The sequence below is a fragment of the Pararge aegeria genome, chromosome 5, assembly GCF_905163445.1.
Source record: "Pararge aegeria chromosome 5, ilParAegt1.1, whole genome shotgun sequence".
NCBI lineage: Eukaryota > Metazoa > Arthropoda > Insecta > Lepidoptera > Nymphalidae > Pararge > Pararge aegeria.
The window spans coordinates 15,854,706-15,882,629 of NC_053184.1; the positions used below are offsets into that span (position 1 = coordinate 15,854,706).

At 37.2% G+C, this 27,924-nt stretch overlaps 1 protein-coding gene across 1 annotated transcript; it reads left to right on the forward strand.

The window, feature by feature from the left end:
* Positions 1-483: 483 nt before the first annotated feature.
* Positions 484-27,595, forward strand: LOC120623613 (gem-associated protein 5-like). Its single transcript, XM_039889678.1, has 18 exons — positions 484-807; positions 1,012-1,171; positions 2,191-2,407; positions 2,992-3,559; positions 4,385-4,579; positions 5,341-5,619; positions 6,223-6,409; positions 7,113-7,275; positions 8,078-8,234; positions 10,542-10,681; positions 11,763-11,884; positions 14,503-14,677; positions 16,181-16,663; positions 18,631-18,778; positions 22,358-22,437; positions 24,258-24,390; positions 25,765-25,851; positions 26,817-27,595. The coding sequence occupies exons 1-18, from the start codon at positions 611-613 to the stop codon at positions 27,076-27,078; spliced, it is 3,753 nt and encodes a 1,250-aa protein (XP_039745612.1). The 5' UTR covers positions 484-610; the 3' UTR covers positions 27,079-27,595.
* Positions 27,596-27,924: the final 329 nt, after the last annotated feature.

The window sequence follows — 27,924 nt, forward strand, 5'->3', positions numbered from 1 at the left end:
ATAAATATTGTTAGAGTAGGCTTGAAAAATAAACAAGGAAGTAAGGTTATATTTACCACAATATTTTGTACAACGTAAGTTGTTGAAATTCTCAATAATTAACTACTTTAGTCGATAATGACATTAAATTTTTTAACTCGGCATACTTCAATTCATCTACGATTGCTACATTCATACCATACCCTGTGCATCCACCAGCGCCATTGTGGAGGATTTTTGAACTGTTATTTAGCGCATCAACTGGACACTTTTTCAACTTTTCTCCCATATAAGATGACTCTCCTTACCTCTACCCTCCATACTCTGTTGGATACTTAACGGCACAGACAATTAAATTAAGCGCAGAGTACAGACCAACCAAATCAGGGTTTGAAGCACAGGCCAGAAATTAAGTTCCCTATCATTTATTGTTTTGCTCTTTACTCTATGATGAACATTCTGTTTTTTTTCAGATTGCCGATTATCATGCTGGATGCTCTGTGAATTCTGTCAAATGTCATGCGAACATTTCAAATCGTGCGCCATTTGTTGCTTTGTATAGGGCGGTTAGAAAAATAAGTGCCTAGGTTTTAAAAAGCGAACCGGTGTTTAAAATTATTTCTTTGTAAGTATGAGCGGAACTGTAATATTTCCATCACCAAACTGGTTTCATGTGTCTGGACTAGCAGTATCCAAGGATGGTTGGTTAATTTACGGCGGACCCAGCAAGAGTATTTGTGTTTTACAACCGTTGAATCAAAAAAAACATGGATCAGGAAAGGAGGGTTCCTATGAAGCCCACGTTCTGATTAGAGCCCACTCCGAGAAGTAAGTTATACCACAGTACAATATGAATCTTTAAATCGTGCCAAATTTCTGAAAATTTAAAAATATTTTACCTTTGTTAAAATAAATGTTGCTTATTTTAACGACTAGGGCGTTAAGCCTGTGAAGAAATATTTGGTTACGTTATTAAATAAGTAAAATATAATTTTAAATTTTTTTCACATTTTTCCTTTTTTTTTTTTTTAGGATAGTAAGTGTTGATATTTGTCGAGAATGGCCAGAAAAGAAATTGTTCTTGACAGGCAGTGTAGACGGCAGCGTGAAGCAGTGGAGTTTGGAAAATGATCAGAATAGAACAATTCTGAAGTCAACACATTGTCTTGATACTCATCAGAATGAAAAAGAGGTAAGTTATAATACTGAACAAATATTTTTGATTTTCTATGATGTCTGGTGTCATGAATTATAATAAGCTAGCTTAATATCATTAATAGGCTTGGGCATGCCCCAATTACAGCAATATAATATGATAACATCAAAATTTAAAAGAATATAGTTTAACAGGTACATACCACAATAATATTTTTGGATTTGTTGATTTTTCAACCCAGTTGCATGGATCATGGTGAGTGTGACTGACTATATTTAAGAAATGTTGATTAACAACTAAATTCTTAGTTTAAAATCTTTAATTTAAAATAAATCCTAACTTAGTTTTGGTGCATAATAAATCATAATTGCACACAACATTTTGGTATCTGATTGACAGAGTTATTCAGGGGTTAAAACCCTGGTTCTGAAATTTTATATGAATTTTAAAGTGCATAGTCCGCATCAAACTTCATGACTTCTCAAACTTTGTGCATTTTGATGCACATAGTTCAATATTTGGTATTAGCCAATAAGTGGGACGGTATAGTTGACTAGCTGCCCAAAGCTACACTCACAGTTAACCTCTGTGACAACATCAAGTTAGAATTTAACTATATTTGATATTTCCTAAAAATGTAGGTATAGAACACTGATTATAATGTTATAATAATACAGCTGATTTTATCAACTATATCAACATCATTGTGTGCCATGTACAAAATAAACTTTAGGTATCAGCAAGGTAGGTTATGTATCAGTAAAAAAGCTTTTCTATTGGTGGCAGCTTCCTTTAGTTTTTACCTCTTTATATTGTCCAACCATTTGCATTATTGGCAACTGGTTGCTTCCTTATTAAGTATATATACTTTGAAGACCTATTTAACTATTCCAAACTGGTGGTAGAGTCACTACAAATAGACAGACTTTACATTTCAAAATTAGTTATATTAGGCCTACCTGAAATAAATGAATTATCTTTCTATAGATTGTTTCAGTGTAATGTGTATAGATTTTAAGAAATCAGATATAACAATTATAATTTTTTTATTTAAGGATGTAGCAGGAGTAGGTTACAGTAGTGAATCATTTGCAATAACAGTTGGAACATATGGCAATGTTGTCAAATGGGACTTGAGTTCAAATGTGGCAAAATCTTACAATAGATTTTTGAAAAAATATAAACCAACTTGTATAGCTTGTTCTCACCATATCCCTTTAAATGTTGCTGTAGGCACCAAACAAGGTGTCTTGTTTGTTCTAGACTTGAGTGGTAAGTACCCATACTTTTTATTTTTTTTACTATTGAAAAAAGTGGCGGCTGAGTTTGAGTTTGTGGAGAGGATTTTGGAAAGAGTAAGGTTGTAGAATGGACAATGAATGTATTTTTATTGTATATAACATGTAAGAAAAAAAAAACAACACAGTTTAAATTAACATTTGCAAATTCTTTGTTAATTCTTTTTATACTTTGCGTGGATGCTACTGAATTCTATATTATTAATTTCTTTGTATTAACAGAGCTGTTTTTGACAGCAGGTTGGGGCAGTGGGCAGTAGCCCTGCTTTCCATGTCCAAGGCTGTGGGTTCGATTCCCACAACTAGAAAACAGTTTGTGTGATGAATGTGAAAGTTTTTCAGTGTCTGGATGTTTGTCTGTATATTATGAGTATGTTTGTGTATTATATTCATAAAAATATTCATCAGCTATCTTAGTACTCATAATACAAGCCACGCTTACTTTGGGGCTAGATGGCGATGTGTGTATTGTCGTAGTATATTTACTTATTTATTTGTTTGTGTCAGTTTTATACTAGGGTAGTGCTCCCACTGTGCTTATGTTTCAACTTTTCACAGGTCAAGGTAGTATTGTATACAAAGTCAGATGCCAGGATGATGATATTGTCAATGTTTCATGGTGTCCACAATATAAAATGCTACTTAGGAAATTTCTCATGGAATCTAGTACCAAATCAAGTGCTACAGAAAGATTGGAAAGAATCAGATCTAAAGTAGCTGAAGGGAATCCAAATGAGTCTGGAGTTGAAAAGAACTTACCTGATGATAGTTTTGCGGATGATGAATCTATTGTACAGGAGGATGATACATTTGATATATATAAAGATCATGAGCCAGATGAGTTTGGCCACAAAAAGTTTGAACCAAAAGATATTATAATTAAAATTAAGGAAGATAAAGAGCCCAATGATTTTTTGACAGAATGTTTAAAACTAAAAGAGGATATATTGAAGATTAAAAATGAATCTGATGAGTCAGTAGATAATCTTGTGGAGGCATTAGATAAAACACATGTTGATAGCGATGCAGAAAGTTCTTCTGCATCACCACCAGCTAATGAAAAAGAACTGAACGAGTCAAGTGGACATATTCAGAAGCATCTTCTAGCTACAGTGGGAAAAAATGGGTCTGTGAAATTTTTTAACATTTTTCCAATCAAATTGCCTATCAAATCGGAACCAATTCTGATGATTATTTTAGCAACGAAAAAAGCATCATTGTATTGCTGGCTATTAAGGATATTGCATAGTGCAAAACTTTGTATTGTTTGTTGCCCCAAATTTTGTATTGTTTAATCTCTAAAACTGTGACAGAAAACATTTTTATAATATAAAGTATAAATTCAAAAAACACATTCTGCCTATAAATATCATTATATTTATTTATACACTTCAGCAATACTTGTACTTTAAATACATAATTCATTTTAAATCAATTAAAAAAGAAACGCATAAAACAATCTGTTTTACAACTCCGCTGCCTAGCAGCATTGTTGCAATGCTATTTTCCGGTCTAAGGGGTGTGATTAAGGATTACTGGCATATGAGGCTTAGCACCTACTCTTCAGGTTGGCATAGGTTGAGGATATCGAAAAGAGGAAAAAACAATGTAATTTAGTATTAGAGGTTTTTAGCTACTAAAATATGATTTGCTTCAACGGTGAAGGAAACATCGTGCGTAAACCTGCATGCCAGAGAGATATCCATATTCTAAAGGGGCGTGTGAAGTCTACCAATCTGCACATGGCCAGAGGTGGACATCAGCCTTAAACCATTCTGACTGGTATGAGTATGGTATTCTGACATATTCTCTGCTTAAAACTGGTCTCCTATTGTGGGTTCATAATCGATAGATGATGGCCATTAGAGTTAATTGTTCCAAACCATGTGATTTTTTTTAGTTAATGTAACATAATAAAATATTCTTTCTTAAATAATTTCTTTCTTTCCAGTGGTGTAAAGATATGGTCAAAAACTGGTAAATTAATGGGCAGCTGTGTGGTGACAAATAATAATAACAATAATAATAAGAATAAGAACGCTAAAGGCCCTAGATCTATCACAATATTGTGGTATAAACCCGATGTTCTTCTCATAGCTGATGGAAAGAGCCAATTGCTGCAATGCAATCCATTAATTGTTGATTGGTAACTAATATACTTTTTTTTTATAACCGACTACATTTATGATTGTTTAATATTATTGAATGAGGATGCGGGTACAAGTGTATTTGTAATGCTTCTTCATGAAAAATTCTATTGGGCCACCAATTATACGTAAAATAAATTTAGTGTGTCATTGAGGTATTGTATTTTTATAAAGTATGAAACAAAGTCGATTTCCGCCTCTGTCTGTTTATAGCCTTATATTATACTACGTGACATCGAACTACGAAATAATGTTGAACGATGCATGAGTACATTTCATAACCTGTAAAAATTTTAAATCAAAAGAATCATATTTATTTTCCATGCAAACGAATTCGAAACACTCAATTTATGACCACCCTATTGAAGATAAAAGACCGATACGCGCATAGTAACTACTAATAAAGTGACAGGAATCACATGATTTCAATGCAGGGAAACATCGTGAGGAAACCTGCGTGCCTGAAATTTATCTATAAAGTTTTCACGGGCGTGTGAAATCCTTAAGTAGTCGTGCTCTGTAGTCAGTTGCGTGCACTTCATACATGCCCAGATGCACTGCCTACCCAAAAAAATTGTATCACTCGTAAAGAAGGAGGATTTTTCTATTTTCTGCCAAGTTTCTTAATTATGCCTGCCCTTGTTTAAAACCTTTTGCACGCCACTGCCTGTAGTGGACCGGTAATGAGTTGATAATGATAATGGATAGTATAGTATAGTGAGATATATATTTCTGGGTGTAACATTTAATATTTTTTTAGCAAAGGCAAATTACAATGGAAGATAGTTCATTCATTGCACAAGCGTGGATTATTCGGTATCGCCACTAACGCACCGCGTGTGCAATCTATGGATACTCTGAGCGATCCTTCGGCAAGCGAGTCGAGCGACTGGTCGCCGGACAAGTGGAGGGTTTGGACTGTTGCCCAGGATCGCAATCTTATTTGCTACGACATGGAGAAACGTGAGAAGGTCGCCATGTACAATACATGCGGAGGCTTCCTTTACACTCTGCAGTCGTGTCCGTATGATGCTAAAAGGTAAGATAAAAAGAAATAACAAAGTAACTTACTACAAAGGTTATGAAAATTGTTAATAATTTTAAGTCATATCAACCAGTTCGTTAATTAATTCTATTGTAATTTAGTCCTTGACATTGAAAAGTGACGATGCAGTCTAAGATGGTAAATGGCTAACCTGGGAGTATGGCAGTTATATGAAAAGCCTGTACCATACCTCGAGTCGGTTTCTACACAACACCGTACCGGAACGTTAAATCGCTTGACGGCACGTCTTTGTCGGTAGGGTGGTAACTAGCCCCGGCCTAAGCCTCCCGCCTGCCCAAATTACTTTGCGGGGTCGAACCCGCGACATCTCACTTTAAACACAGCGTTCATCGCTGACTTCATGGTGGGATTATTTAGGTGATGTTACACTGTGTTTTTTACAATGTTTTAGTGACTAGAGTCACTGCGTTTTTCTTAACTTTATATACCTACCTGGATATTTTTAGTGTTTGTTTGTTTGGAATTTTTACTGCACACACACATTTTATACAAAGTAAACACATATACAGAAGAAACTTAGAATATAAAATAGAGTAGAATATAAATTGTGTGATCATTTTGAACTAAATTTTTCAGCCTGGCGATAAGTGTAGGAGATGGAGCAGTCAGAGTTTGTGAAACGGATACTTTAGAAGAGGATGATACCAAACTATCCCTGGGGCGTACCTACACGTATTGGCAAAATGTGCAGGGAAAAGTACTAACCATAGCTTGGCATCCCACTCGTGAAAACTTGCTCGCTTTTGCTACTGGAGAATCGAGGGTAATTATTAATTTAATTTTTATCCATTTTTCATTTTAGATCAGTGTGCCATGTGTGGGATTCTGTAATGATAGAGCGCCACCTAGTGGCAGCAAACTGTATCCCGGTATTATAACTAGATGGCGCTCTATCGATACCATACAAAGCGTTAACGGCCACGGGATCGAATAAGTTTTCTTCCCTTCCGACAAAGACGTGCAGCTAAGCGACACGTCACGTAAATGTTATGGAGAACTGTAACAGGCGTGCAGGTCACGATTCGACGTCAAAGCAAGTGATATTTAATTGCTTAGCTTAAAACACACCTAACTTGGAAAAGTTGGAGATGAGTGACAATACGCCATCGGATACTTATAGCTAATTTTTTTTTTTTTTTTTTTCAAAAACGGACTTGTTTGTTGATTTAGGTTTCGTTTTAACAAAATGATCAAACCACTTTTTACCGGTTTCTTATACGCATTCTTCGCGTCATACCTTTGGAAACATCTTTACTTGTCATAGCAACTAAGACACCGGGAAGTATCTTTGCATCGTTCGAGTCCATATAGGACTGAGGTGCATAATGCAGTCGTATTTATATCAAAATACCCACCAACTCAATCTCATGAACATAAATATCTGGCAAATATGAATTTACAGTTATCAAAAGTTTAATTATTTAACCACTTTATAAATTTAATGTAACATTCTACATCCCCGACAGGTTGGCTTAATAGATGCGAGTGGCAAAATGGAGCGGCCAGCAAAGACTTTGGTGCCATCTTTGCGAGGCCCGATATATTCGCTGTGCTGGGGCGATGAATACGACTTGTATGTTACCGGAAGTGGTCACCTTGTTAAATACAAAGCCGACAAACCAGATGAAGGTATTTGCGACTCTAATTTTTTTTTTTTTTTAATTTAAACTTGTCGTGCCGCCAAGAGTTCCGGTACGACTTCGCGTACAAATCGATTAGTGGTATAGGTTTATTGTATAAGTTCTGCCATACACTTAAATGTTAGCCTGTTACCGTCTTAGACTGCATCATCACTTACCAGCAGGTGAGATTGCAGTCAAGGGCTAACTTTTAGTCAAATAAAACATATACGTGCGCACTATTTCTTCACTTAATGAAATAATTGTTAACAATTATTAATTGTAAATTAAACATCCGAGGATCTGTTTGGTGTGGAGCATACAGATTGAAGAAATTATAAATTACACCATACAGATTCTCCTGCTGTTCGCGGAGTATAGCAAATTAATCTTACTTTTCATAAGTTTGTGTTTATGTAAATAAATAAAAAAATATACTACGACAATACACACATCGCCATCTAGTCCCAAAGTAAGCGTAGCTTGTGTTATGGGTACTAAGATGACTGATCAATATTCTTATAAATACTTACAATGTATAAAGAAACGCCCAGGCACTAAAAAACATTTGTGTTCATCACACAAACATTTTCCAGTTGTGGGAACCGAACCTACTGTATTGGACTCATAGAGCAGGGTCGCTGCCCACTGTGCCAGTCGGCCGTCAAAAGTTCATTGACATTTTGTAAAAAATAACATAGCTATAAAATTGGACCTGGTTGGAAGTAAAACACCATCGCCTATGAATAGACAAACACTTTTAGTTTGAGAACTTTTCCGTAAATCGGGCTCTTGTTTCTTGTTTTTGACAGATCCAGTGCAAATATATGTGACATTTGAGGGTCAGAAATGGGAGATCAGTTCAACAAGTTGGTATCCCAGGGGGATGCTGTGCGGCAGTAATAGCGGTGCAGTGGCTGTATTAGAGCCTTATACACGGGAACTAATCACGGTTGCATTCGTATTCAGGTCAGTGCCCTTTAGTAAATAACTGCAATAGGATTAGGGACGTCTCTTGTCTCGGACGATTTGGAAGTTTTCTTAAATTAATTGTTTTCGTACTTTTCGAGTCGAGATTCGAGACACCGTTCAAATTCAATTTCAAAAATTTTGTATTCATGTTGGCCTATCACAGGCACTTATGGAGTTCATACATATATGTTTACATATTTGTAGGCGGATGGTGATAGCTTCGTTCGCCAACTTAAACGTAAATGTACTAGGGTTCCAAACGCGCCCTGGTCTGAGAAGGGCCCACAACAATCTTAGCCGGGTAGATTATTTTATTATCACCATCTCACAGTAAATAAATATTGAGCTATGAAGTAAATTAATATTAAGCAGGTGAGATTGAAGTCACGGGCTAACTTGTAGTCTTATAAAAAAATACAATGGTGAAGGTAAACTGTAAGGAAACCTGCATGCCTGAGAGTTCTCCAATATGTTCTCAAAGGTGTGTTGAGTCCTCCAATCCACACTTGGTCAGCGTGGTTAAGTATGGCCTAAACCTTTCTCATTATGGAATTAGACCCGTGGCCGGTAATGCGTCTATAATAATGAAGATTCCTATTTAGGAATGATGCTAGTGTACCTACACAACTCTACTACTATTTAGTAGTAGAGTAGTGTAGATAAACAACTTTACTACTACTTTTTTTTGAGTAATTAAATTTTTAATTACCTACTACAAGGTTTATTTCTAGATTTATATGCAGCTAACAGGAACTTTTGCATATTGCAACACATCCTTATTCGTACTTCTTTGCACTTATTGATAGATTGACTCATAAAACACTATAGTCGTAAAAATATAATAGGCCCGTTTTGACATTTGTCATCGCGACGTAACTAGTTATGGGACCATAAGACTCTGTACTCGATACTCACGATAAATCAATTCAAGTTTGTATCAGTACTTGATTGATATTATTATGTATTGTAAAGTGTTCGTTCGTTCAAAGTATTCCTTTAACTCCACAACCAATACGCGTGACTGGCTGTTGATTATACGTCGACTTTTCAACATGTTGAAACAGAGTTAGTACTATATAACAACAAACACAAAAATCGAGTCAAATCACTATGTTTAAATTAATGTCCAAAATAGAAAAGCCATAGTTAACGTAATAGTAAACGGGCGCACAGTCAACTTTACAAGATGAGGAACGAAAAACTGCGCAGTGCGCGCGGGGACGCTTCAGTCATGTGCCGCTTGGTCAGACACATCAACTCAGACTCATTATTTAGAACCCATTTTGAGAACCAAGCTTATTCTTTGCAGTAAAGATAACTACACCATATTTAATTTCGATATTCAGTAAAAAAATGGTTACAGCTCTAGTATAAAAAAAAAAGAGACTGAGAACGTAACTGTTTTCGGAACGTTTCGCAACAATTATAAATTGCATGCTACTATGAAGTAAGCGCAAAAATAATACTCGCGATATATTCTTTCATATTATTTAACGTCCCAAAAAAATTTACGTATTTTTTAAAACACTGTATGTAATTGATTTTAATTTTTTTGTTTCTTTCAGTTTCGTTCCAAGTTACATTCTATGGTCTTGCACAAATGTCAAAACGGGCCTATTATATTTTTCCGACTATACACTATTTTACTCTACTACTTACTATTTAGGAAAAACGGTCCGAACACTTATCGGCGAGTTGAATTTTTTGTCAAATTAAGTTTGCATGACGCTTTGTCAATGCTATGTGCACTTGTAATTGACGTGCATATCAGTCCATGTTTTTGTTTGTGTGCTAAATTTAAGTTTAAGGTTCACTAGAGCCACTCTCTCTGATAGACCAATAAAGCATTCAATGCATGATTTCAGATATTTTTTTATTATAAACCCTACATATAATAATCCTGGCGTTTCTCCTATTTAATATAAAATGAAGTCTTCGAGTTCATGTATTGAGTTTCCGAGACGCCTTACTTCTGATAGTCCAATTATATCGTAATTAGTGTTTTTTAGTGAGTCAAGAAGTTCCAGTAAACGGTTATTGCTTGACAGAGTTCGTACTTTATATGTTGCGATATAAAAAAAGGTTACTCGTAGAGTCACTTAAAATGTCACCTCCCTCGGTGAATGGCAATATTAGTGTCAAAATTATATAATATATTTAAAACTGTGTAATATGAATATTGTTAGTGCTCTTAATAAATAAATAAATACTCTTCAATGCGTTAGGCGTCAGTTGCCAAAATGTATTGCAAAAAAATCTAAAAATAAACTGAATCTGTGATTAGAATTAAATGTATTTTTCCAGCAAAATGATACACAGCATGGAGTGGCATCCCCAACAAACCTCAAGTTCTAGCGAAGAGTCGCCTTATAAAGATCTGATCGCGATCTCCTCGCTCGATAAGTCCTGCGAAATTGCTATCGTGGAATATGCTGATAAAGGCGGTAAGTACTATCTAAATATCTAGGGTGGTTTGCTAAATGTGCTATTTTGAAACCTAGGCCATATGACTCTCCGAACTCGCCTTTCTAGCTTTTAGGTTCGAGTATTTGCCGAAATGCGTACTAGCTACAAAATTATAAATGATAAATTGTAAGCATATAAGCAATATCAATTAAAAGCTATGGTTACGATTTCAGTCTATCTCCGGCACGAACCACTAACTTTTTGGAGTTATGAGCGTTTTGGAATACCACTAACTAAGGTTTAACGTTGAAGGAAAACACTGCGAGTCATGCATACCTGAGATTTCTCCATAATGTTTTCAAAGGCGGGTTCAGTCTACCAATTCGCACTCCGCAATTCATTCTCGTTCTGAGAGGAGACCCGTGACCTTGAGTCTTAATACAAGAATTGCTCGCGCGCAATCGAGAACTCGTTTTTGAGTATGAAAATACTTTAACATCGCAGTAAAATGGATCTTATTTGCATTGTGTTAAAGCTCAAATTTGCCAACTATTCGATAGCTCGGGCCTTTGACATGATGTTTGTGAAACGAAAAACAGGGTACAGGATTCGCAACTCTAAACCGAGTAACAATAGGCCCTTTTTACCTTGCCGATACGAGGTTTAATTACTCGGAAACGGTAGAATACCTCGATGTAGTGAGTAATAGAAATAGCCGTCCGCAATCGAGAGTATTGTAAATTTAATAATAATAATGAATAAAAAATCAATAACTAATCAGTATTCAGTACAATACATAAGCCCAGTGGCTAGGAGCTCGACTTCACTTTCGGAGGGCCGAGTTCGAATCCCAGTACCTCCAACTTTTCTAAGTTATGTTTAAGTTTAAGTGTAGCGTTTTAAGTAATTCAAATATTAATCCATCCTTCAGAGGTCTACATAATGTTCTCAAAGGTGTGTGGAGTCCACTAATTCGCAATGGGCCAGCGTGCTAGTGCTACGGCCTTAACCACTTCTCATTGTGGGAGGAGCCCCGTGTCCTGTAGTGGGCCGGTAATGGGTAGATATGATGATGAAGATGTTGATGATGAATAATAATCTTGGTTTTATTACTTTTAGATGGTCCAAAATTACTTATATTGAAATGTCTAAGTGGTCACAAAAAAGCGGTGCTGCAATTGGCTTGGAACCCACACAAGGATGCACAGCTTTTATCCACCTCACATGACAGAACTATTAGAGTGAGTAAATTGTCATAATTTATTAATACTAGCTGACCCATGCAACTTCCTTGCACTAAATCGCTTATTACCGGAAAACACAAATAACATGACATTTTCTAAAAATGAATCCTAGCTAGATCGATTTGTCGCCCCCGAAACCCCCTGTATACTAAATTTCATGAAAATCGTTGGAGCCGATTCCGAGATTCCAATTATATATATACAAGAATTGCTCGTTTAAAGATATTTTATTAATATAAAATCGGGAGATCTTAAATAAATAATACGCGGATATCAAAATGTAATATCTGAGAAAGTTGTTTACAAGCTTCAACTATACTTCAGTCGTGTTACAATAATTGTAAAATGGGGGAAAAATTAACATTAAGAAACTTTTTTAAGCGTCTGTTTAAAAGCCTATTCAAAACAAACATTTGAACATTTCAGTTGAGTTGAGAAATAGAACAGCTATAATCGGCGAGAAATTCCGAGGATAAATATTTTTTTTGTTATTAAAGCTTAAAGGCTAGGACTTCGGCCTTCAGTTAAGGAGACCGAGTTTGATATCTCTTGAATTGTGTGCTTTTTATTAGCTTCACCTGTATGTTTGTATGTTTATTTGTAACCGACTTCTTTGGGCGCGATTTTGACCCACTTTGAACGATCAGATTTGATTCAAACTTTGTAGACATATCGAGGATCGATGACAATACACTAATCTGAGAAGATTATTCCAATTTTCAATATAAAAAATAAGATTTTTTAGTTTTTTCGAACTATTAATTACAATTACTACAGCGCCATCTAGACCCAAATGTAAAAAACCCTAGACCCAAATGTAAAAAACCTATGGCGATTCCAACAGATGGCGTTCGCGTACCTAACAAATACCACAGAAAACATTAAGCTACAACACAATTTCAATAAATATAAATTAATAAAAAATATATTTTATTGTAAAAAAAGCGTGGGGTGCATGGTGTCAATAGTTATAAATATTTTATTGACAGATATGAGTAGAGTGATTATTATTTTGATAATATCTTAAAAAGCACCCCACGCTTTTTTTTAAATAAAATATATTTTTTATTCACACTATTATTAATTTATATTTATTGAAATTTTTAACACTATTCTTAATTTAAATTTATTAAAATTTATTTTCTATTTTTTAGTTCGCTTTTCTATAAAAAGTTAGTTTTTTTTAAACTATTATTTATTAAGCTATTATATAAGTATCATTTGACATCCGTTTGGCGCAGTGGGCAGCGACCCTTCTCTCTGAGTCCAAGGCCGTGGGTTCGAATCCCACAACTGGAAAATGTTTGTGTGGTGAACATGAATGTCTGGGTGTTTATCTGTATATTAAAAGTATTTTTTTGTATTCTTTTCATAAAAAAATATTAATCGTAGCGTAGCTTGTGCTAAGATAGCTACCTTACACAAGCTACGCTTACTTTGGGGCTAGATAGCGAAGTGTGTTTTGTCGTAGTATATATATTTTTTGTTTTTACTTCAGCTGTGAAAGAAAACATCGTGAGGAAACTAAGCAGGTTTCCTCACGATGTTTTCTTTGAGTGAGTTCCCCATAATGTTCTCAAAGGCGTGCGAAGTCTACGAATCCGTAGTTGACCAGCGTGGTGGACTGCGGCCTTAAACCGTTAAATCAATCAAATACACTTTATTGTACATGAAATACACAGCATTAATAAAAATACACAATTAAAATAAAACCTCCCTTTGCGTGGGCTAGATGGAAGACAAGGTATTCGGCAAATAACTTTTTTATCTCGTGCGTGCAATGCTTTTAACTACAAATATTGTGAGACTGACATTTTTCATGTCAAAATTGGCACTTTTAGAAAATTTATTATGGCAAAATAAGTATTGTGAGCTTTAAAGTTTTTGTTTTAATTTAAAAAAAAAATCTCTTTTTTTGTATTATAATTGCTTGGTAGGTACTTATTTCTAAGCAATTGTGGTAAATGTTATCGTATTATATGTATAACCAAATTGTGGAAACTTCATTGGTTTATGTGATACAAAAATACGTTTCCCTTGAAAAGCTAATAAATAAATAAAAGAAGAAAAGGTACAATGGGAGGCCTTATCGCTTAAAAGCGATCTCTTCCAGGCAACCTACCAAATCAAATTGAGTACGTGAAGTACATGTACATCAGAACCGTTTATATATTAGACGGCCCATTGGCGCAGTTTGCAGCGACCCTGCTTTCTGAGTCAAAGGCCGTGGGTTCGATTCCCACTACTGGAAAATGTTTGTGTGATGAACATGAATGTTTTTCAGTGTCTGGGTGTTTATCCAGACACTGAAAATATGTATATATATATTTTCAGTGTATATATTATAAATACTTATAATATACAATTATAAGTATTTTATGTATATTATTCATAAAAATATTCATCAGTCATCGTAGTACCCATAACACAATCTACGCTTACTTTGGGGCTTGATGGCGATGTGTGTATTGTCGTAGTATATTTATTTATTTATTTATTTACATTCAGAGACGAGTCCCGTACTCTGTAGTGGGCCGGTAATGGGTTGATACTGATGATCTCTGTCCTAATGCTGTATATAACAGATAAAACATTGTGTATAATGCTCGTGGCAGGTCTGGGATGTATCGGAAGCTGTATGTATAGCGATATACGACGGGCACTCGCAGTCGTCCCTCGGCGCGGCTTGGAGTGCATTCCCACACCTGCCTTCCACTGTGATGTCGGGAGGGGCGGATTGCTGCCTCAGAGTGTGGAGGGTAGAGGATTACCCAGCAGAAGCTTACACAGGTATATCTCTCGCCACCACAGTTAAAACTGCACGGTAGTTTCGTTTCTTAGTTTAACTACCTTACTACCAGCGCTTAAAACAATACTATCTTAAAATGACTCTTGTCGTCCTAAAAAAAAGCTGGAGTGCTGTAGTAGTCACCGCAGTGGAAAACGCAGAGTTGGGTGGCCTTCCCACAGACACACACAACATAAAAAGAGTCTTTGGGTGCACCTGTAGCGCTAGCATGCTCGCCACGAGATCTCGTCTATCTCTACAGAAAAAGTGAGAGTAACGGGTAGAGATAATTAAGTCTCGGCATGCGTGCTAGCCATGACGGTGGCATGTGGAATCGCTACAAAAGACCAACTAAGAGTCATGGACATCCTGCGGTTAAACACAATGATAATGATGACGATCTTCGTGCTTTAAACCCGTGTCATTGTACAACGTGTAAATGAAAACTGAAATAAAACTTCACAGGCTTTAGAGGTACATTATGTACTGTCTCTGTAACTTATCGGTGAAACTTAAAACCTAATAGTTTTTGAGTAAACCACTGCAATTGTTATTACTGAAAGAAATCAGATACAGCCCACACATCACATGCAAAATTAAAATCATGTGACAATAAGGTTAGCGTCGCGTAGCTAAGGTACTATGCGCGTGTCGGTCTTTTACCTTCAATAGGGTTGCCATAAGTAAACACATAGAACTTTTTTAATATGCTTTGGATTTAATATTTTTACGGGATGTTTTCTTTATGAAATATACGTATTCAACATTATTTCGTAATTCTGTTACACGTTTTATAATTTATTTATAAAAGGTAGCCGATGTCGTGCTATACTGTTTAAGCCTGTATATTGTTCGATAGAGAATAAGTAACTTAGAGATTTGTCTTATATTTTCATTCGTTATTTTAACAACCATGGTCCTGATTCTCAATGGCAATAAAACCTCAAGTGCGTGATGAAATTCGTGAAATAAATTTATTTTAGACGTTTAAACAAAACAAATAAGTATAATACTACTGATTTAGGCAACATTAGCTTAAAACTTCACTCAGGATGTCAAGTGTAGCGAGAAAGTTTTACAAAAAGCCTACTTTTTTGCATTGCAAATGCATTTTTTTATACGTTGTTTCAAACGTGTCTCAATGTAATATGGACCTTTGAAAACGTAGATCGAAACTGCAACGTTTCCTACTAGATGACGCTACAGTCGTTATGAGACTGATATTAAAGGCATCGATGGTAGGAGTGCCGTAGCTTAATTGGAAAAAGCGCTCAGGCCGCGATTGCCAGAGTCGCACGTTCAAATCCTGTCGGTTCCGAAAAATTTTATATGCATTTTAAATTTATAAAATTGATAATTCCTCCAAGTGTAGGTAAAAACACTAATAATAATTAACACTAATAGTAATTATAAAATTACTGCATTAATTATTAGGCTAAACTAGAACAAATCGATGAATGGGATATTAGGATATAATAAGACTGAAATAAGTTTTTACATTTCAGAAATCAGAAACGAAACAGCATCCAAGAAGGAAAAGAAGAAGAGAGCGAAAGAAGAAGAATTTATTAAAGAGGTGGAACCAGAACATACCGACGACAACACACACATGGGACAGATTGCTACTAGTATTGAAATTAAATCAAAAGCTTCCAAACAATTTCTATTGCCAACTATTCATGCCAATATGAGAAATTGTAATGCGCTCTGCTTAAGGAAGATAGCTGAACAGTTCAATAAAAGTGGTAACAAAACTAATTCTGATAAAATAAATGTTATAAAATCTGAGGTGGTTAAAACAAATGGTGTATTGACATCTGAAGAAATCAAAACCACTGATGATAAAAATGATGAAATAGAATCGAAAGATGAGTTAAATAAGGAAGAACTAGAAACTAATGATGTCAAAGATGATGAAAATATGTATTTAGATTTTTGGAAGATTTTCGGCAACACAAATGATTTTAATGAAGTGCTAGATTTAGAAAGTAAGTAGGCACTGTTTACTACAAATATGATTGATGAATTGACTACATTTTATTTTAGGTGAATCTAACAAACTACTGTCCAACACAACCTGTCCTTTTATGTACATTTGTTAATAGTCAAAGTCAAAGTCAAAAATATCTTTAAGTAGGCCCATAGGTGGCACTTTTGTTGTGTACATTACATGATAATAGTATACAAATACACGGTAGTGAGATAATGGCGATAACAATATTCGAAAAATTAAAACTAAAGCTACGAGGGTTCCAAACGCGTCCTGATCTAAGAAGAAGCCCACAACTAACTTAGCCGGGCGTTTTTTTTTTGTCCCATGCCACTTTGTCATTTAAAATTATTAGAAGAGCAATCTGGTTAGAGCAATAAATTCACACCCAAGCTTTTTATCGATTACATAGTCCTTTATACTATAATATGACTTTTCTATAAGCTTACGTTTAATACAAACTTTGAACTTTTTAAGAGACATCTCAAAGATGTCAATGAATAATTTACATAAATAGTTATATCCACAATACTTCGGGGGCCGACTTGATACATATATATATATTAATATATATGTACAGGATTTAATAATTTTAATCCCATTAATTAATTAAATATACAGTAGGAGTTGTACCATAACATGTAAAAAGCGAAAAATTTAAGTTACCTAACATAATATAGAAATATGGTTGGCTTTTGAGAAATTCTTGTAGTAATTGTGCTCACTGGTAAGCTGAAGTGCATAAGGTGCACGGCACAAGATATTAATATATATTCTCGTCTCATTTCTATGAGACAGCAGCTTTTTTTATTTTTTTAATAAACTTGTTAATACCAAATAGTTAGTTTGTAATAGACTTGTTATTACCAAATACCAATAAAAAAATGAAAAGCCGCTCGCACCTTGACTCTTCACTAAGACGAAGATGCGCGTTACGAGATAATTATGTCTTTACATTATCTTGTCTTATCTCATAGAAATAAAACGAGAATATGTTAGAGATTTATATATTGTGCCGTTTACCACAATCTCACCTGTTAGAAAGTGAAGAGTGGCCTAACATGGGACGCGTTTGCATAGAGGATGCCTATTCACTCTGGGCAAACATAGAACTCTGAAGGGAGTTCCAAACCCCAGCCATGTATATAAGAAAAGAAGATACAAATACCTTCATGCTTTTTTTTTGGGTTATTTACAACATGGGATGAAAATCCGCACGGTGTTGCAATGCGATCGTACAGCGCCATGCAGTGACAATACTGTTTCTCAGTTTTATAACTAGATGGCGCTTTTTTCATACCACATACATTAAGTTATCGTTCACGCGATCGAATATGTAAATGGTTAGAAAATTTTATACCGAGCACTCTGTAAGATACGTCGCGATATATAGAGCTAGGTGAAAATAGTTCTGTAACTAATTATTTTTTTCGTATACTTAAAGAAAATAGAGATGCGGCGTTTCGCTTGTGCGATGCTGCCTTGAATCTTGAACGCTCAGCGAACCCTTCAATAAGTATTATAACTAATTTTCAAGAAATATCTCATTGTTGCAGAAATTGAAGGTTATGTTGATATAAATAGCAAATTAAATTAAAAAGAAAAATATTTCCTCCGAAAACGCTCCCCGTGTCATGGGCGCACTAGTGACGTCATTGGCAAATTAGAACTATATGAAAAATCCTTGTTCCATAACTAAAGATAATGATTTTGGTATTTATAAAACAAAACTGAGCAACTGATACAAACAACTGGTACAAAATTATGTTTATAATGACGTGATGACATTCTGCGTCCCACCTGATATTGCGGATCGCTAGGTTTTTCAGTTTTATTTATTGATAAGTAATAACAATCTCACTGTTAATATAAATACGATTTTCATAATGCATAAACCATATATCATTAAATTTATGCAATATTTTAGCGCATCTCTGTTACTGTAATCAATCCTATTGTTTCTAGTGCACCGCCACCTCGAGCAAGAGAGGTTCGAGTCTTGGAACATGCTATCAATATTCCGCGGTCACATCGACTCGATGATCCAATTCGCGAGCCAGAGGGACGCACTATGCCCCTTCCTAGTCTGCTTATCACCGTGTGTTTCATTCAAGTGAGTATCTGATACGGTTCATGTTTCAAAATGTCTATGGTAAAATCGGAATTGAATTGACAATATATAATCTGTGGGGCAGTGGCGTGCATATAAAATTTAAAAAAATCTCCATTACGAGTAATGAAAAGCTTAAGGATAGGCTTTGTAAGAGTTATAAAAAGGCTACGCTAAGTTTTTATAACTCGTACTGGATATTTTCTTCATTTTATATCATCCGCATATGTGTTTAAAGTAAAGTAAATAACCGACAAGTGGCGGTATAACCACTTCGAATTGGCTAGGCTGAACAAATGGCACAGACCGGTGTCGGGCAGCAGCGACGCCGGGGCGATCAGTCTAGCCCTGCGATGACCAACCCGCCTGCCCAGCGTGGTCATTATCGGGCATATCTTTAATGGGAAGGAGAAAAAAACCACAGCCCCTAGTTCCCGGCGGCCCCGCTATTCCTGGCTCTGGCAGCGGTTATGGTAACGGCGGGGCAAGGGGTGTTAAGAATCTCCGGCAGAGATTCCGCTGCCAACCCCGACGACTTGACCTGGCAACATACAACGCACGCACGTTGAGGACCGATGGAAAGGTGATTGAGCTGGAAGAAGTGGTGAGCAAGTTGCGCTGGGATATTATAGGATTGTCTGAAGTCCGGCGAGAGGGGGAGGACTCGATAATCTTGGAATCCGGCAACTTGTTTTACTACCGGGAGGGTGACCAACAGTCACAGGGTGGTGTCGGGTTTATCGTCCACAAGTCTCTCGTCAACAATGTTGTAAAAGTCGAAAGTGTGTCGAGCAGGGTAGCATACCTTATACTCAGAATTACCAAACGGTATTCGTTGAAGGTCATACAGGTATACGCGCCGACTTCGGCACACCCAGACGAGGATGTAGAGGTTTTGTATGAGGACATTTCAAAAGCCATACATGCCTCGAACACCTACTACAATATTGTGATGGGGGATTTCAACGCGAAGCTTGGCGAGCGAACTGGTTCAGAGTTGAGGGTGGGGCAATTTGGGTATGGGCAACGGAACCACAGGGGTCAAATGTTGGCTGACTTCATGGAGAAGGAGGGCCTTTATATGATGAACTCCTTCTTCAAGAAGCGGCCACACAGGAAATGGACCTGGATAAGCCCCGATGGTTCCACGAGAAACGAGATCGACTTCATCATGTCGACCAAACGGCATGTATTCAATGATGTCTCTGTGATCAACAGGGTTAAAACCGGAAGTGATCACCGTATGGTAAGAGGCACATTGAGTATAAACGTTCAACTTGAAAGAGTCAGACTGGTGAAGTCTACACTCCGGCCTACTCGTGCCCATATTCAAAACCCCGAGAGCTTTCAACTAGAACTACAGAACCGGTTCGGTTGCCTAGCAGATTGCGACACTGTGGACGATTTGAACAACAGGCTGGTGGAAACTGTCCAAACAGTCGGGTCCAAATTCTACAAGGCCCACCGTAGAAACAAGGCCAATAGGTTCTCAACCAATACACTCAAGCTTATGACGGAGAGGCAAGAGATGAGACTACAGTCTATAGCAGACGCGTCCGCTTACCGGCGGATTAATAGGCAGATCTCTAAATCACAGACTCGTGATATGCGGCACTTCAATACAGAGCGTATTAAAAATGCCATCGAGTAAAACAGAGGCTCTAAAGTGTTCGCTAGAGATCTGTCTATCGGTCAGAGCCAGTTGATGCGACTGAAGACCAATAATGGTAGTCTTGTCTCTTCCAAACCTGAGATCTTGGGTGAGGTTGAGAACTTTTATGGACAGTTGTACACCACAGTACAGACGCCTGTTGAAGATTTGGCTAAGGATCCTAGAGCCAAATTAACTCGACACTATACCGAAGATATCCCAGACGTCAGCCTATACGAGATTAGTGTGGCTCTCAAGCAGCTTAAAAATGGCAAGGCGCCGGGTGATGACGGAATAACGGCAGAACTCCTGAAGGCAGGTGGAAAACCGATACTGAGAGTCCTTCAGCGATTGTTTGATTCCGTTATTCACCAAGGCACAACGCCAGAGGCATGGCACAGGAGTGTGGTGGTTCTGTTCTTCAAAAAAGGTGATAATACCTTGTTGAAGAATTACAGACCCATCTCGCTGCTGAGTCATATCTACAAGCTGTTTTCGAGAGTCATTACGAATCGTCTCGCTCGTAGGTTTGATGACTTCCAGCCTCCCGAACAAGCCGGTTTCCGTAAGGGCTTTAGTACCATAGACCACATTCATACGCTGCGGCAGGTTATACAGAAGACTGAAGAGTATAACCGGCCACTTTGCTTAGCGTTTGTGGACTATGAAAAAGCCTTTGATTCGGTGGAAACTTGGGCTGTGTTTAGGTCACTGCAGAGATGCCGAATTGACTACCGGTATATCCAAGTGTTGCAGTGTTTGTACAAAAACGCCACTATGTCAGTTCGTATACAGGATCAGACTACGAGACCAATCCAATTGCAGCGAGGCGTGCGACAGGGAGATGTTATCTCCCCGAAACTATTTACCGCTGCGTTGGAGGACGTCTTTAAGCTTCTGGAATGGAACGGACTTGGCATCAACATTAACGGCGAGTACATCACTCAACTTCGGTTTGCCGACGATGTAGTCATAATGGCAGAGACTCTGGGAGACCTAAATACGATGCTCGATGGCCTCAGCAGAGCTTCTCAACAGGTTGGCCTACGAATGAACATGAGCAAGACGAAGATTATGTCTAATGCTCATGTTCCGCTTCAACCAGTAATCGTTGAGAACACTGCACTCGAAATTGTTGACGAATACGTATACCTAGGACACACGATCCAGTTAGGTAGGTCCAATTTCGAGAAGGAGGTGAACCGCCGAATCCAACTCGGATGGGCAGCGTTCGGGAAACTCCGTGCCATCTTTTCGTCGGAAATCCCTCAGTGCCTGAAGACGAAAGTCTTCGAACAGTGCGTGTTGCCAGTGATGACCTATAGCTCTGAAACATGGTCGTTAACTATGGGCCTCATAAGAAGGCTTAGAGTCACTCAGCGGGCGATGGAGAGAGCTATGCTCGGAGTATCTCTACGCGATCGAATCAGAAATGTGGAGATTCGTAGAAGAACCAAAGTTACCGACATAGCTCAACGAGTCGCGAAGCTTAAGTGGCAATGGGCCGGGCACATAGTTCGGAGAAAGGATGGACGTTGGGGTCCCAAGGTGCTGGAATGGCAGCCCCGTACTGGTAAGCGCAGCGTTGGTCGACCCCCAACGAGGTGGACAGACGACATTAAGCGCGTCGCAGGTAGCCGTTGGATCCAAGCGGCTCAGAATCGTGGAACTTGGAACTCCCTACAAAAGACCTATGTCCAGCAGTGGACGTCTATCGGTTGATGTGATGATGATGATGATGATATGTGTTTACTTCTTCATTGGAGAGACGTCTTGACACGGCAAGCGTCTGAATATCACAGATTATTTTTCACAAACCTTTGGACCGCAAAGTTTACCGCAATAACTTGCTTTGCATTTTTGTTAGTATTGCGTAAATGTTTAAGGGCTTTTATGGAATAATTTGTATGTATTATATTTTTATATTATAGATTTTGGAAAGATGTGACACAACTTTATCTGGCCCAAATCGAGAGGGTAGTCGCCAAAGGAGAGTTGTACAAAATTTGCGGTGAGTAAAGTATACTTACCTATTTTCAAGTACAAACACAATGACCAATCGATAGTTTAAACAATGATATGGTTATGAAAATTAAGCTTACTGTTACTTGTTACTTAACAATTATTCATTGTAAAGTTAACATCTCCTGAGGATGCTCCGGTTTCGGAGGGAAACGTGCGTAGACATGCCGAAAATCTGTTTGGTATGGAGTATAAGGATTGAAGAAATTATAAATTACACCATACAGATTCTCCTGCTGTTCGCGGAGTATAGCAAATTAAGTTTAATTTTCATAATATGTCATGGATTTCCGCAAAGTAACGCCTGCTTCTATCCAGTAATGATATGGTTGTAACAGACGGACAAAGTCGTACCGCAGCGATTCGTTTTACCAATTTGGTCACAAAACCTCAAAAGCAGTGTGTAAGGTCAGCTATAAATCTGCTCTAGTCCAAAAACGGGACATTTAGAAGCTTTTTTACCAATTACAGGCCTTACATAAAAATATTTTATAACTTTGAAATAGTTATTTTGTGTTTTAATCGCGCACTGTCATTTGAAAGGTTGGTTGCTCCGAGTTGAAGTGTGACATTCACATAATACTTTATAACTATTAAGACTATACCAATCGTTAAATAACTAATTGTACCAAACGTTCATGTAACGTAAATTGACACCAGATCATGTCGTAATTATTTAAAGGAATATTTGCTTAAGACGCGCTACGTGTAAGTTCTAGAAACACACTGGTCACACGCGTGGGATAGTCTACGAACATCTTGTCTAATGCCGATCAGGACATTCCAGGACGACGTTGCATACGATTAATGTTTTTTATATTGCATAGATTTTCAAATGAAATCACGAGTCCGGATATAATAATGCGTTGCGTACGTGGGATCAGCTTGTCTCTAGCCTAAGTGTCTATCTTAGTATTTGAATTAAGCAGACGACAATGACTCTTCAATGCGTCGTACATAATGTTGTATAGCTACGAAGAATATTATATTTGAAGAGAAATCTGATTTATGAGCTTATCACGTTTTATTTACTCTTAAAAAATACCCATTTACATAAATTAATATTGCGATTTCTAGCTTGCTATTACTTTCAGAAATCATTGATACTAGTACGAGTATTGCAATATTCAATTTTTTTCTATAGAAAGGAATTGTCTGTCTTAGATTGACGGTTGGCTGCAAAACATTTTAAGCAACTGGATAACGACTTTTGTTTCTATTCTGTTGTACACAAGTATCTAAACTAAATTGATATTGTGTTAAATTAGAAACACCATTTTTACTTTACTACTTGTAGAATGAACTGTTTTTAGATATCCAGTTTAGTTTAATTTCTGTTAAAAATTTTGGACCTACCAATGCATACATTTAAAGAATATGTGAAAACACATTTATTACAGTAAGGTTACTATGCAATTGATGAATTTCTTAATGCTTGGAAGCATGCGGCTCCGCTTTCATCTCTCACAAGATAGAAAAATGAAGGTTAAAATGTATATTGTTGATGTTGGAAAAGAGTCACTGCGGAGTTTATTGCAGGCTTCTTCTCGGTAGTATCTGCCTTCCGAACCGGTGGTAGAGTCACTACAAACAGACAGACTTGACGTTTCAAAAGGGCTTAAATTAGGCCTACTTGAAATAAATGAAATTTGAATTTTTTTTTTTTAATCTTGTAGTAGTAGCGATTTACTGGCCTCTATACACTGTCGTGACGCTCATCCTTATCTAAAGGATGTTTGCATTTACCACGAGATCAAAGTCTTCGAACTATTATAACTCTTCTTTATACTATCATAATATTATTTATAGAGAACAAGTGGTACGGTGGGAGTACATACAGGCGTGTAGCGGTGATGCTGAGCTTACACGACATGCGAGGCGCCGTCACTGCGCTTATCGACGCTCGCCTCTTTGTGGAAGCCTTCGTCCTAGCAAAGGCGAGGTAAAGAAAAAAAAATACAAAACTAATAGAAATAGCAAGAACGTCAGAGTAAAATGGAACTTATTAACCATGTGTTGCAGCTCAAATATGTCTACACTTGTCAAGGTAGCAGAGCAGGAAGGATTAGCGACTCAAAAAAACTTATGTCAATAAGGTCTATTTTTCTTTGACTCCATAGGGTTTCGATATTCGAAAAAGACTACAATTGCGGGCGAGTAAAACGTAAACTACTTATAAAGGTAACTATTTATAAATGAGTAAGATGGTAATAATAAATAAAATATCATGTAAAGTTTTTGTGGGCTCAGAAATGTTACATTTAAATGGTATCAGTAGTGTGTCACTAGGATAGTACTGTTTTCAGTAATGACGCTCTTTTCTTTTACGAATAAGAAAACGTAGGTTATCTCATACTACACTCTGGTGAAGTCTGGAAACTTGCATCGTCACATTCAGTGCAATAAATATTAATTCAAGTTATTTTATTTATAATTTTGATTTAGTTTCCATCAATTATTAAAAATATCTCAAATCATATCATATCTAATGTAATATAATTATTAATCTCCGAATAAAATAAGAATTTCTCTCATTTTTGTTTAAAGAAACAAGAGAGGAAAGAAAGTAAACAATTAGGTATGAATCATTCATAAAAGATTTTGTCGCGCTATTTGAATAAAGAAGGTTTGTTTTTGATTTGATTATTGTTTTTTCTTAACATACGAAGTCGGCTCCATCAGTCCAAATAATCATGTATTATCGCATGCAATAATCGCGTACATTGCATACAAGATCGAATTTGTGCAATGAATGTGTTAAAGTTCCCTTATTGCGTATATGTTATGTGTGTTTGCATAGTACTTTACTATAATGGTAAGCGGTTCGTGTAACGATCTTGCGCGTCTATATTTACAAGTGTGTGGGCACTTCGTGTATTGATTATTCGATGACGAGACCTCGTAAGAGTCCCGTATCGTTATTTTTCGTCACTACCTACCCGTACCGCCCCCCCGTGCAGGGAGTGGGTAATTTGCGCGCCTGCTGCCTTCCTTGGAAGTGGTAGCAGTTTCTCAGGCTCCCTCACCCGAATCGAACCCTGATTCCCCGTTACCCGCGACAAACAATGGTAGTCGCAGAAACTCATTCCGATTACGAGACCTCGTAAGAGTCCCGTATCGTTATTTTTCGTCACTACCTACCCGTACCTCCTAAAATTTCTCCGTGCTAATAAATGCGCGATCGAACGCGAGCGGTCATTCAACCCAGGGTTTTCATGCTTTGTTCGCATGGACTTATAGGGGAAATACTCCAATGGGTTGTATTTCTACTTGAGGAACAACTAACGAGTTCATTCTGATGCCTTTAAAATTGCAGGCACCTGGACAGTTTGGCAAAGGACGTACTGCATGCGTGGATAACTGATAGTCTACGCACGGGGCAGATAGAAATGGCGGCTATGTGGTAAGATTTTTTGGCTTCTTAGTGTTTCAATGCTGGGAACCGACTCTGAGAAAGCGAATTCACATTGACATTGCTCAGAATTACTCTCATAACTTTGTCCTGTTTTAACAGTTTCGTCTCTTGGCCTGAGTAAAGTCAGACATATTTATTTACTTTTGATATGTGTAATATATATATATAGTAATATAGCAATAGCTATTATGTGATATCTTACAAAGTTGCTTCGTTCAGTTCAGTTTTTTAACAGACTTCCTTCAAAAAGGAGCAGGTTATCAATTCTGTTTTTTATGTATGTTCGGTAATACCTTCGTCGTTTATAGACGGATTTGCAAAATTCTTTCCTTGTCCGCAAGGGGTTTATTCCGGAATGGTTTTATATACATGTGATAAAGCGTTTCGCAGGCAGACAACGGAACTCTCCAAAAAGTTACAACAAAACAACCGCGATTGCCGCCATCACTTAAATATGCATTGTTTACGTGATTACACAATCACGCCTAATCCCCTTCAAAAGGTTACGCAGATGTATTCAATATATCGGGGAACACCCGAGTCGAGTTCCTATAAAAAGTTATTAGAAGTTGCATATATTTTCGCGTCGGAAATCTAGTTTTAGCACATTCATCATATCAACCCATTACCGGCCCACTACAGGTCATGGGTTTCCTCAATTCAATCAGGAAGGGTAGTCCACCACAAATTGTACTCTCTTGCTCTATGTTTATATCTATGTAACTACTTTTTTTTTCTTAAAAAGTTTTTGCATTCATTCATTCATTGGTGGAGAACTCAGGTTTCCTCACGATGTTTTCCTTCACCGTTGGAGCAAGTGATGTTTTAATTGCTTAAAACGCACATAACTTTAAACCCACTGGGCTATCACCGCGTTCTTTTTAGTTGGTATACAAATTTATTTCAGAAGCCGGTTTTTTTTTGTTTAAAATTTTCTTGTTTTATGGTTTCAGTTGTTTGGCATTAGGGGACCTGTATAAAGCGGCGATGACGTTGGCAAGCTCCAACGACCAACAGTTGCTAGGCGTGGCCGCAGAGTTCGCCAAGGCTGCTGGACAGCCGACATTCGCTACACACATTGAAGATAAAAAGTCGATTATCATCAGTGAAACCCCAGAGCCCGACGCTGACGAAGATTTAAAAGATCTACCCACCAAAATTGATCTGCTGAAAGATAGTATCAAAATAGCTGACGTTGGTGAAACTATAGACTAATATTTTTTTTTTGTAATTCCCAGGCCATATTGTGAAAATATGGCATTTGCTACGTAACCTGCCAATTTGGTTATGTCTAGAGATTTGTATACAACGATGTCTTATACCTTAACGAAAATATCTTCTCGAACTTCAAAAAAAACGTGCGATTAAATTAAGCACTTTTTTTACTTATCTAAGCATTTAGACGTTATTGTTGAAATATACAGTGTTGTCCTTTTTTTATAATCAAACGGTGCGTAATTTTTTCTTTGTTCCATAAGTTAGTGATTGGTATAACCCGCGCCATTAAAAGAATAGATTTATAATAGACGACCGATGACGTGCTATCCCTTTTCCTCAATATACGGGCGCAAGAGATTGCAGGACAAGGATCAAATATATTTTTCACAACTTAGATACAACATATGGCTATCAGATGAAAGGGTCTGACTAGTAGGGCACTATTAATTCATTTCAACCCATTACCGGCCCACTACAGACACAGAGCACGGGTCTCCTCCGACAATGAGAACGGGTTAAGGCCGTGGTCCACCATGTTGGCCCTGTGCGGCTTGGTGGACTCCAGACACCTTTGAGACATTATGTAGAACTCTCAGGCCTGCAGGTTTCCTCACGATGATTAAAGTATCACTTGCTTCACCGTTGAAGCAAGTGATACTTTAATTATTTAAAACGCACATAACTGAGACAATTTAGAGGTTCGTGCTGGGATTCGAACTCGGCCCCCCGAAAGTGAAGTCGAGCTCCTACCCAATGCGCTATCACCGCTTCAGGACACTATACACTAAGATAAATTTCAAATCTAAGATGGCCACCACCATAAAATGCCGAATTACATTTTCC

What these genes read in the sequence shown, in the direction of transcription:
- LOC120623613 (XM_039889678.1), top strand. Translation starts at nt 611, where the DNA reads ATGAGCGGAACTGTAATATTTCCATCACCAAACTGGTTTCATGTGTCT. An exon ending in CTCATCAGAATGAAAAAGAG is followed by an intron (nt 1,172 to 2,190) that starts GTAAGTTATAAT and finishes TTTTTATTTAAG; the next exon opens with GATGTAGCAGGAGTAGGTTA. An exon ending in GGAATATGCTGATAAAGGCG is followed by an intron (nt 10,682 to 11,762) that starts GTAAGTACTATC and finishes TATTACTTTTAG; the next exon opens with ATGGTCCAAAATTACTTATA.